The following is a 12087-nucleotide window of genomic DNA, read 5'->3' on the forward strand; positions in this document are numbered from 1 at the left end:
CAGGGGTGGGTCTCAGCTGGCCCCTCCTGCTGCAGCTGCTAGTGCTATCTGCCAGCAGCCCCACTCCCACCACTGCTGAGCGCAGAGCAATTAGGGTTGGCACCAGTAGCAGAGCAAGCAGGGCTGGCACCAACAGTGGGTGCAAGCAGCAGCTGCTAACCCGATTGCCCCTCAAGGGCAATTGGGGCTGGCAGCTGCTGCTTGCACCTGCTGATGGAGCAGAGCCACTGGGACCAGCACTGGGGGCTGGCGGTGGGTGTGAGCAGCAGCTCTGGTGATGGCAGCGGGTGCGAGTGAGTCCATCGCCGGCAGCGGGTGTGAGAGGCAGCTACTAGCCCCAATTACCCCTCAGAAGCAGGGGGAGGTGGGGAAGCCCTGAGGGGCGATTGGGGCCAGCAGCGGGTGCAAGCAGTGGCTCTAGCTGGCACCAGCAGCAGGTGCAAGCACCAGGCAGGACCACGGTGTGGGGGAGCAAAGAATTTTCAGTAACCACCAGAGGCCCAGCCAGATGACAGTGACTGGCACCCTGCCTTGTTCTGGTGGCCCCCACCCCAACCTGATCCACCATCCCACCATGGCCAATGCCCACCATGTTCCACACACACCCCTTGGTGGTCAGCACATATCAATACAAATTGACCATACCTCCACTACACCTACCAGCCAATGGGAAACAAGTATGCAAATTAACCCAACCAAGTTGGCTGCAGCCAGGGAGCAAGCAGGAGGCTTGGGTTTCCTGAGCAATGGAGGAAGCCAAGCTTTCTACTCACTCTGGCCTGCCATGAACTCCACTCAAGGCTACAAAGTTTCAATTACAGAAGATAAATAAATCCCAACAAAAATGGCTGTGGCCACGGAGCCAGCAGGAGGCATGGGTTTCCCCCGCAATGGAAGAAGCCAAACTTCCTAGCCTGCCCTGCCCTGCACTCAAGGCTACAAAGTTTCAATTATAGAAGATACATAAATCCCAGATATCAGGGTCTCCGCTTGGGTCACAGAGGATGTGGCCAGCCTGCAAACCACGACAGGCCACTTGCCCAGGCTGTCCCACGCCCTAGGGAACCCCACCCTGATCCGGACACCCTTCAAGGCAAACCAGCGAGTCCCCACCTGTGCATCAGGCCTCTATCCTCCTATCTAATAAAAGAATAATATGTAAATTGACTGTCACTCCAATACACAAGATGGCTGCCTCCATGTGGTCAAAGATGGCCACCAGAAGAGGGAAGTTGGGGGTGACCAGGCATACAAAGGAGGGCAGTTGGGGGTGGTCTGGCCAGCAGGGGAGGGCAGTCTGGGTGGTCAGGCCAGCAGGGGAGGGGCAAACCTGCAAGGAAGGGCAGTTGGGGGTGACCAGGCCTGCAGGGGAGGATAGTTAGGGGCAATCAGGCTGACAGGGGAGTGGTTAGGGGGTGATCAGGCTGGCAGGCAGAGTGGTTAGGGGCAATAAGGAAGGCAAGTAGGCAAACAGTTGGGAGCCAGCAGTCCTGGATTGTGAGAAGGATGTCCGACTGACCAGAAGGATTGGGCCTAAATGGGTAGTTGGACATTGCTTGAGGGGTCCCAGATTGGAGAGGGTGCAGGCTAGGCTGAGGGACACCCCACCCCCATTGTGCATGATTTTCATGCACCAGGCCTCTACTATTATTAGATAAACAGTTAACCTTTCCAGAAATATTTTTAACACAGTTTTATGGAATTCTTTTATAGGAGGTCTTTATCAACTGAAAATACTTTCTGTTAGGGGATTTTTGTTATAAACCATGACACCAGTTGGACCTCAGGGAAGGAAATGGAGGAACAAAAGTAGTTTTCCTTTAAGGGACCTAAAAGTCTCTCAGAATAAGAAAGAATAAAGTACGGAAGCTTAGAACATGAATACCTTAGTTTCATATTGTACTTTAAAAATTTAAATTTTAGAGAGGGGTGTGGCTGTAAAAGTGTAACACAGGGATCTTTGTGTTGGAGTTTTTAATTTTAATTTTAAAAATATATTTTTGATTATTTTACAGAGAGGAAGGGAAAAGGGAGAGGGATAGACAACTAGAAACATCGATTAGCTGCCTCCTGCACACTCCCTACTGGAGAAGTGCCCACAACCAAGGTACATGCCCTTGACCAGAATTGAACCTGGGACCTTTAGTCCGCAGGCTGACACTATCCACTGAGTCAAACTGGTTGGGGCTGTGTTGGACTTTTAAAAAAAATACATATTTATTAAAATAAAATTGCTTTAATTTGAATGTATGAATACCAATATCTTAGTTGTGAAGTTGTAGTATCATTTTGCAAGATGTTATAATTGGGAGAAACAAGGTAAGGGTAACTGGAATCTATTATTTCTCAGAACTCTGTGTGAATTTATAATTATCTCAAAATTAAGATTAATTTTAAAAACATAAATTGTATAGAATAGATTTAACATAGTGCCTGTGGAATTAACTATGAATGAACATTTTAGAACATGGTCTTCAACATTTTCTTGGGTGAAGCTTAATTTATAAATAATTCACCAAATGGGAAGATATGTTTCTATTATTAACTCTTAGGTGTGTTTTGTTGTTGTTTTTAGTAAGTAGATGAATTTTTTTCTTTAAAAAAAATTTTTTTTTGATTTTTTTTTTTTTACAGAGAGGAGGGGAAGGGATAGAGAGTTAGAAACATCGATGAGAGAGAAACATCCATCAGCTGCCTCCTGCACACCTCCCACTGGGGATGTGCCTGCAACCAAGGTAAATGCCCTTGACTGGAATAGAACCTGGGACCCCTCAGTCCACAGGCTGACATTCCATCCACTGAGCCAAACCGGTCAGGGCAGTAAATGAAGTTTTAACAATGCTCAAGAACATTTTGTTTAAACTGGTTGGCATATTCATTAGAATATGGATATGTCTCATACTAAAAATCAAGAAAAAACCACCACACTATTTAGGTCTCAATTTAAACTTCTTTTTAAAAACTCTTTAGTTTTAAGTGTTCACTGTGATAGGCTGATTTACACTTTTTTGGGTAAAAAGTTTACTGGATACAGAACTAGTAAGATAAAATAATGTGGAAGTAAATAGGTGTGCCCTTTTCATGGCCATCAAGAATTATGAAATCATGATCTATGGTCTATGACTTTACTGTTATACAATATTTAAAGCCCTCTCTTGGAGCAGCCATAAAGAAAGTTATTTTTGCATACATGTGAACTATTCTCTAAAGCAGATGAGGTATGTGACTGACTTCTATTTATCTATTTTATTTGTTATTGATAGGATGGCGTCCTGCATTCAAATACTACAATATGTGGATATCACTAATTGGAGCAATTCTCTGTTGCATAGTGATGTTTGTCATTAATTGGTGGGCTGCATTGCTGACATATGTGATAGTCCTTGGGCTATATATTTATGTTACCTATAAAAAGCCAGGTCAGTAACCTTTTTTATTTAGTATTTCAAGCTAGAAACACCTAGCAGTTCTTTGTTATTTTCCATATCTAAGCATCATCTGATACATAATTAAATGGTACTTGGTATACCCAAATTGGTCAGGGTTAAATAAAACTTCAAATATTTTATTTCCAAATACATGTAGTTTTAATGAAAGAATTGTGACATTTTACTCTATGGAATTCTATTCTTCTCTATAAATTAAATTTAATCTTATTTGTAGAAATATAACAAGTTTATGAATTTAACATTCTGTAGCACTCAACAAATTTTTAAATTACTATTTGAAAGGATTAGATTTGCAATACTATAGAAGCTTGATAGCTTAATAAGCATATGTATGTATGATCTACCTATTGTACCTACTGTAATAACATGAAATTCACAGAATACCTGAAGACTTAGTATCTTCCCACTAGCTCACTGTGTGGCAGGGAAAACTGGACTAACATGTTTTAACTGCGAAATGGTCAAAGATTACCTCGAATGTGTTTTATTAATATCTTGGTACATCTTCACATCAGATAATGCTAAGCTATATTAAGGATTGGTCCACTATTCACTATGGTAACCTGTAACACTGAAGAAAGATCCAATGATACAGGTTTAAAAGATTTTGGCTTAACAGAATAGATTAGGAAGAGATTACAAGAGTAGTTGCAGTGTAGTCGTGAGGTAACATTACGTAATTCTAATACTACAGGATGAGGTTTTTGGATTACAGTGGTGGCTTTAGAAATGAATTGGACAAAGAATATATTATTTTAACCATCTTAGAAGGAATAATTTCTCCAATATGTCTATTTAGTCTCTAAAGTAACAAATGCCTAAAATCATTTGTGTTTAGGCTGTTTATCAATAAGAAAAAAAAATTGTCTTATTAAAATAACTTAAAACTGTTAAGTACTATAAATAACATTTGGAGAGCTGCCTCTTTTAACCTTTGGCAATATAAACAATAATTTCAAAATGTTTCCTTTATTTATAAAACACTCTTGAATTGCACGCATAGAATGTCTGCAGCCCTGTCATCTCCGTCTTTTCTAAATTGTACTTTCTCTTTAAATGCAATTATAGTTCACATTAGCATTTTCATAATGTCATGCTGTGAACTTCAACTATTAAAAGTTTCAACTATAATAGTTTATTTTAGCAATTGACTTTTTAAACGGGAAAGCATTGTTTACTTCTCTTTGTGTCTCATTGGTTACTGATTGGCTGTTAATACTGGTGTTCTGCATGAACACTATCTTCCCACAGATGTGAACTGGGGATCCTCCACACAAGCCCTGACTTACCTGAGTGCTCTGCAGCATTCCATTCGCCTTTCTGGAGTGGAAGACCATGTGAAAAACTTTAGGTAAGTGATAAGGTAATACAGAAACATTTGTCTTAGGTGGCAATCAGTTATTCAGTTACTGTCCAGTAACATTTTTATATACTGGTATTTCATGAGAAGTTCTCTAAAAGTATACAAAGAATATTAGTTGTTGTTGGACTTGGGCAGTTAGTCAAAAACAAGGTTGAGGTTCCTAGTTATCAAATTTTACAAAGAGGTAAATTATCATCTACAAAATGTCATTTGAAGACTTCTATTTTTATATTTTTCCATTGATTTTTTTTAAATTTTATTTTAGAGAGAGAGAGTGGAAGAGAGGGAGGAAGGAGAGAGGGAGAGAGACAGAGAGAGACAGAGAGACAGAGAGAGAGAGAGAGAAAGAGAGAGAGAGAGAGAGAGAGAGAGAGAGAAAGAGAGAGAGTGAGTTAGATTATGGTGAAAATATACATTGATTGGTTGCCTGTCACACATGCCCAACCAGAGCCAGAGATTGAACCTGCAACCCAGGTATGTGCCTTTGAGCAGAAACCAACCCTGTGACCCTGTGGAGCTTGGGCCAACACTCTAACCACTGAGGAGCAATAGTGGTCAGGGCTCACCTGAAGACTTTGATTTATTTATTTTAAATATTTTTATTGACTTCAGAGAGGAAGGGAAAGAGAGAGAGAAATAGAAACACCGATGAGAGAGAATGCCTCCTGCACAGCCCCTACTGGGGAGAGAGCCCACAACCTGGGCTTGTGTTATGACCAGGAATCAAACTGTGACCACCTGGTTCATAGGTGGATGCTCAACTACTGAGCCACACCAGCCAGGCTCATCTAAAGCCTTTTAAATGGTAGGCATCATCTTCTCTGTGACCACTGAAATAATATAAATAGTTTATAACTATTAAGTAATAAATCCATAACTTTTTGACATACTGTATTTTGTAATTTTATGGTGTTACATATTTTCATGTTAATTGCTTCTTTCTCATCTTTGACGAACAGAAACCAGTTTTAATGACAGTCAATGTCGTAGAATAGAGTATTTATTAGTTTTTCTCAAATGACTTTATATTTTAATATTTTTGAACAGTTAACTTAAAAATTATTCCATAATGTAAGTAAACACAGAAATATGTTGCATGTTTGTTAGTGAAGCAAAAGGGAAAATGATTTTTCAGAAACCCTAAAGGGAGGATAAGCACCAGTAAAGACTTGCCATACCAAATTTCTCCCAGTAGGAAAAGTTTTTGTGTGTTCTTTTTGTTATGTATTTCGATCCACCTCTCCTTTTTTGTCAAATGAAAAGTCCCCAGAGACCACAGGTCTTCAGCTTTGGAGTAAAGAGAGGCTGAAAAGAGAAAAGTAAAGAGAGGCCGTCTCTAGCGAGTGAGCCCTATAATAGGACTGCAGAAGGACATCGTAATGATGGAAATAATCTGGGTTTGTCTCGTTGCTTTTTTTTTTTACCCCCTCACTTAAGGATATGCTTTTTTATCAATTTCAGAGAGAAATAGACATTTATTGAGGTAGAAACATTGATTGGTTTGTCATCCATACCATGAAACCCAGGGATGTGGCCTGACTGGAAATTGAACCAACTGAGCCACCTCGCCAGGGGTGTCAATGAAAACTTTAAACCACTCCTTATTTTAGTTTCTTTAACAAGTTGCCCCACCCCTGGCCACGTCCAGATGTATCTAACTGCCTCTAACTCCTAGGCTTTTGGATAATTTTTTTAGATGTAAAATCACGTAGCTTCACAGATTTCTGTTGTGTTCATTTAGGATGTAGCTTTTTCCTGATTTGTAAAATCCTTTATTCTTCCATCTTTTTTCTAGCTATTAATAGTTCAATACTGTTGTAGCCTATTGTAAATATTCTTTATATTTTCCTGGTGTTGTGCCTTAAAAAAATCTCATGATATCATGAGATGTTCATACTCTGTCATTGTTATTAACAGTCATCCCTAATATATTTTGTGCCATATCTTTTTTGGTATGATAAAACTGTACCAAATAATGTATGCCTTTGTGCTATGTTTACTATTAAGATAAGAACTACAAATTAATTTCCCAAAGTAATACTGAGTATAACTTAAATTACCATAACAAAAAGTTGAAAAAAAATAGTGCCTAAATAAGATAGACATAGGTGTTATGTGATATTCCAGAGACAGATGGATGATTCATGGTAATTAGATTTGCTGCACTTGGTCATCGGGTCACACATTCTTTGTATCTTCTCAGTCAGCCATTCCATAGGAGGTGTTTTTGTCAAAGTGGTCAATGTCATTACTACATCCATCGTCTAGCTTATAGGAAAGTATGGAAGGTGGCCAACTTCCTTATTAAAGGACACAACCTGGAAACAGGAATATCATGTGGGCTGTACACCAGTCAAGAGGCTAGTTTTAGCTACTAGGAAGGCTAAAAATGTAATCTGTAGCTGGGAGCCTACCTAACCTGCTAACACTCATATGGGGACAGTGGATTATATTAGCGGGCTGGGCCACAGACATGTTTAATTGCTCCAAAGCAGCACTCCCAGACAGAATTGGTTTTTCAGACAGCTTGCTAAAATTGTGAATGTTAATATATTTTCCACTTTTATTCAGGTTTTCATGCTTATTGTATGAGTATGGTCAGTAACTAACCTAATAATTAGTGATTAAGGCAGAATTTTTAGTCTACTTTTTGTTATTTTGTTTTAATTATACAAATTCTTGTTCTAAAAATTTTTTATCTGTTTGAACTTACAAAAAGGATACCTAAATATTTTTTCATCAAAAACCTGATTTTTATTTGTACTCAGGAAAAATAAATATGTAAGTTATGCCTCTGTCATTTCAATTGAATTTTTGTTCTCATCTTAATTAATTAGATTGAAAACCTTTAGTCCAAATAGAACCCTTTTTTGTCACCATAGATGCTTTTACTTATATGGCAGCAGCCATAAAAATTAGGCTAGAATAGAGAGGGCTAATATTACAAAGCAGAAGTACTAGTAATTATCATGTGATCAAGCTAAGAAGGATAGTGACCTGTTTTTTGTGCTCTGAGGAAGTTTTATGAATTCCATGAAAGAACTGGGATATTTATTACCTTTAGAAGATACACAGTTGTTACATAATTTTTAATCAGTATGGTCGTTTCCCTCTGTAATACCTACCAGAATATTGATATATAATACTACCTATTACTTTTGAAGAGCATTTGGATGATGTTTGTTCTAAGAAGGTTCTGTTTCTGCATTTCTCATATATCAAGAAACCCTGGCTAAAGGCATCTTTTATGAGAATCCTCTGGCCTGTGTCTTGAGGACACTTAACATAAATGAAATTCTAGTGTAATAATATGTTCTTCGAGAAGCAACTTAAAGTCATGTCCTTGTTGCCAAAAACCTAAACTCTAATTTTGTTTTTATTTTCAATCTTAAACTAGGCCGCAGTGTCTTGTTATGACAGGTGCTCCAAACTCACGCCCAGCTCTACTTCATCTTGTCCATGATTTCACAAAAAATGTTGGTTTGATGATCTGTGGTCATGTACATATGGTAAGTGTTTATTTTCTATATTAAAACATTTTTTTTACTGTGTATATAATTTATAATTTATGGGACTTCCTAAACCTGAAATAATTTTATAAGATAAACAAATCTGTTGCATGTGTTTTTTGAAAGAGGCAGTTATTTTTGTCATAATGTTTTTGCTGCTAAACTGTCTTAAAGTCCTATTTCTAAAACGATATTGGAATTTGAAATCTTAATTGTTTTTCTTATTTATTTTGAGTAGATTTAGCAAACTATATTGCCCTTATAGAATGGTTTGGTTAGGCAAAGTAGCTTCTTGATAACCAAGTAAGGGGGCTAAATGAAATGTAGTATGTACTTTTTTCTTACTGAAATTTCTCATAAAGTCCTGAGAATATTTGCTTACTAGGAAAAAAGGTTGGAGGAGGTAGACAAATCACCATGAATATTTCTAGTACCAGTATATAAGAAGAGTAAAGTGAATACTGAATTTACAAGTTCAAGCCCTTTTAATTATTCATTAATTTTTGTTTTTACCATGAGTAAAAAAATATTAAAAATAGTGGTAAACCTTTGTCCAAAAGTAGTTTTCTGTTTTTTGGCATCTTGGCTATTTGAAAACAGTCACTAGAAGATGAATCACCTGTTCTGCATAAGAAATTAGAGCAATTATTTGTCAGATTAGCATTTCTCCCAAGTTCTATTGTTTGGCACTAGAAATGTGTATTGTATGTCCATGTCCAAGCCCCTGCTAGATTTGCTCTTCTAATTAAATAGGAGCAAAGTCAAAGCTGTGTTGTGTGTGTAGGGTGGTCGAAGAACACATTGAGACACTGATCCCACTTGGGACCTGAGGAGTTTTCTAGTTTGTCTTCAAGTTGGGATATTGAGCATAAGAAATTAGATATGGGGCAATTTTTCTATGAGGAAAGATAAGTTGTATTTTCTTTTACTTATTCATGTGTAATTAGAGAATGCTCTTAAACTTAGTTTTAGATTTTTGCTTTATACATCCTATCTAATAAAAGAGTGATATACAAATTGACCGGCACTCCAAGAACACAAGATGGCTCCCCCATGTGGTCAAAGATGGCCTCTACGGGAAGGCAGTGTGGGCAGTTAGGGAGGACCAGGCCAGCACAGGAGGGCAGTTGTGGATGACCAGGCCTGCAGGGGAGGGCATTTGGGGGAGACCAGGCCTGCAGGGGAGGGCAGTTGGGGTGACCAGGTCGGCAGGGGAGGGCAGTTAGGGGTGTCCGGGCCAGCAGGGGAGGACACTTACGGGCAATCGGGCTGGCAGGGGAGTGGTTAAGAGGTGATCAGGCTGGCAGGCAGAAGCAGTTAGGGGCAATCAGGCAAAGGCAGGTGAGCGGTTGGGAGCTAGCAGTCCTGGAATGTGAGAAGAATCCCAGATTGGAGGGGGTGCAGGCTGGGCTGAGAGACACCTCCTCACCCCCCATGTATGAATTTTGTGCACTGGGCCTCTAGTTTGTATATAACACATTTATGTGTTGCTTACAAGGCTCAGATTGAATTGCAAGCTTAAAAAGCTCATTTCCAGCCCTGATCAGTGTGGGTCAGTGGCTAGAGTGTCATCCTGAGCACTGAAGGGTCTTGGGTTCCATTTCTGGTCAAGGGCACACTCCTGGGTTGCAAGTTGGGTCTCTCCCCTCTCAGGCCCTTGTGAGAGGCAACCAATGGAGATCGATCTCTCTCTCTCTCTCTCTCTCTCTCTCTCTCTCTCTCTTGGGTCTCTCCCCTCTCAGGCCCTTGTGAGAGGCAACCAATGGAGATTGATCTCTCTCTCTCTCTCTCTCTCTCTCTCTCTCTCTCTCTCTCTCTCTCTCTCTCTCTCTCTCTCTCCCTCTCTCTCCCTCTCTCCCTCTCTCCCTTTCTCCCTCTCTCCTCTCTCCCCCTCCCTCTCCCCCTCCCTCTCCCTCTCCTCTCCCTCTCCCTCTCCTTCTCCCTCTTCCTCTTCCTCTCTCTCTCTTCCTCTCTCCCTTCTTCCTTCTCCCTTCCATTCTTAAAAGCAATGGGAAAAAAAATATCCTCAGGTGAAGTTTAACAACAACAATGAGAAAGAAAGATGTACTTGTATGTTTTTCAGTCTGTGTTTCTTCCTCTTCTATTCTCTTTTCTACAGGCACTCCCTGTGTGCCTTTACTGTTTCATCACTCCATCTTTTTTTTTTTTTTAAATATATTTTATTGATTTTGTACAGAGAGGAAGGGAGAGAGATAGTTAGAAACATCGTTAGAAACATCGATGAGAGAGAGTAATCGATCAGCTGCCTCTTGCACACCCCCTACTGGGGATATGCCTGCAACCAAGGTACATGCCCTTGACTGGAATCGAACCCGGGACCCTTCAGTCCCCAAGCCAAAGCTCTATCCATTGAGCCAAACTGGTCTTGGCTCATCACTCCATCTTTTTATAATCAAGTATTGGAAAGAATTCACTTACATGAAAATGAAATGCCTTATTATACTCTTCTCCCCAACCCCCAATGTTTAGGCACCTTGTTTAAGCCAATATACCGTATTTTCCGGTGTATAAGACGACCCACTAATTTTACAGTTAAAACATAGGTTTAGGCCTATATTCGCTGTATAAGACTACCCCCCACTTCCGAGGCAACACCAGTTCTTTTTTTAATAGACCGCCTCTCTGACTCTGGCCAATCTGATCGGGCTTTTTACTAGAACACAGTGTACATGTTCTGTACCTGAAGCTACACTGTGTTCTAGTAAAAAGCCTGCTCAGATTGGCCAGAGTCAGAGAGGCGGTCTATTAAAAAAAGAACTGGTGTTGCCTCGGAAGTGGGGGGTAGTCTTATACAGCGAATATAGGCCTAAACCTATGTTTTAACTGTAAAATTAGGGGGTCGTCTTATACACCCGGTCATCTTATACGCTGGAAAATGGTAATAGATTTTTATAAATGAGGAATATATTATCTTTCAATTAAAGATATTAATATTTTTACCTAACAGGGACCTCGAAGACAAGCCATGAAAGAGATGTCCATTGATCAAGCTAAATATCAGCGATGGCTTATTAAAAACAAAATGAAAGCCTTTTATGCTCCAGTACATGCAGATGACTTGAGAGAAGGAGCACAGTATTTGATGCAGGTAAATTTCTTATGCCTTTCAAATGATATTTTAGTTTATTGTAAGCTTTTAAAAGCTCTCATTCTATTTCATTCTTCATATTGATATAGATGGTAAACCTTTTAAAATATCTGTATTAAAGTAAGATACGAAGATATGTATAATTTGAAAGTTAAAGGAACTATAAAAACAATATGCTTTTGGCTTACTGAAGAACCTATTATCTTAGCCTATTTCTCTAACTGCATTGGGGTTTTTTTTGTTTGTTTTGTTTTGTTTTGTTTTGTAGGAGTATGATGTAATGGCAGCCCTTATTTAGTTTTTTTAAAAATTCTACGTAGTTCTTTCTCACTGTTTCTTTACTAGTACTAAACTTAGACTTCTTTTTCAGTTTATGCTATGGCATATAGTGGCTCGATTGTTGGATTTAGAATCAGCTGTAGGTTTAAAAGCTACACTGCCACTTCCTTATGGAATTTGGACTGAGCAAGTTAATAAAATTATCTGAAACTCAGTTTCATCTCCCCTAAAGGTTGTGGGAAGCAAAAAATGGGTTGATACAGTGTTTGCCAACAGATTTTTTTGTAGGAACCCCTTTCTTCAAAAGAAGCTTTCTCCCTGTTAATTGTGGAGCTGTTTTGCTAAATCAAAGTTGGAGGCTCAGTACTCTCACCTAAG

General features: G+C 39.3%; 1 protein-coding gene across 9 annotated transcripts in view; it reads left to right on the forward strand.

The window, feature by feature from the left end:
• Positions 1–12087, forward strand: part of SLC12A2 (solute carrier family 12 member 2) — an 85708-nt gene that overhangs the window by 48307 nt on the left and 25314 nt on the right. For 8 of the 9 annotated variants that reach the window (XR_006739645.1, XR_004982822.2, XM_036408924.2 and 5 more), the window contains exons 14-17: positions 3264–3419; positions 4701–4800; positions 8210–8321; positions 11290–11430. Coding sequence is in view for 7 of the 9 variants with exons in the window: in XM_036408924.2 (XP_036264817.1) it covers positions 3264–3419; positions 4701–4800; positions 8210–8321; positions 11290–11430 (509 nt within the window). In the remaining 2 variants the exon portion in view is untranslated. The remainder of the gene's footprint in view (positions 1–3263; positions 3420–4700; positions 4801–8209; positions 8322–11289; positions 11431–12087) is intronic. The other variant, XM_045571121.1, reaches the window with a different exon arrangement.

The sequence above is a fragment of the Pipistrellus kuhlii genome, unplaced genomic scaffold (assembly GCF_014108245.1).
Source record: "Pipistrellus kuhlii isolate mPipKuh1 unplaced genomic scaffold, mPipKuh1.p scaffold_m20_p_4, whole genome shotgun sequence".
Lineage (NCBI taxonomy): Eukaryota > Metazoa > Chordata > Mammalia > Chiroptera > Vespertilionidae > Pipistrellus > Pipistrellus kuhlii.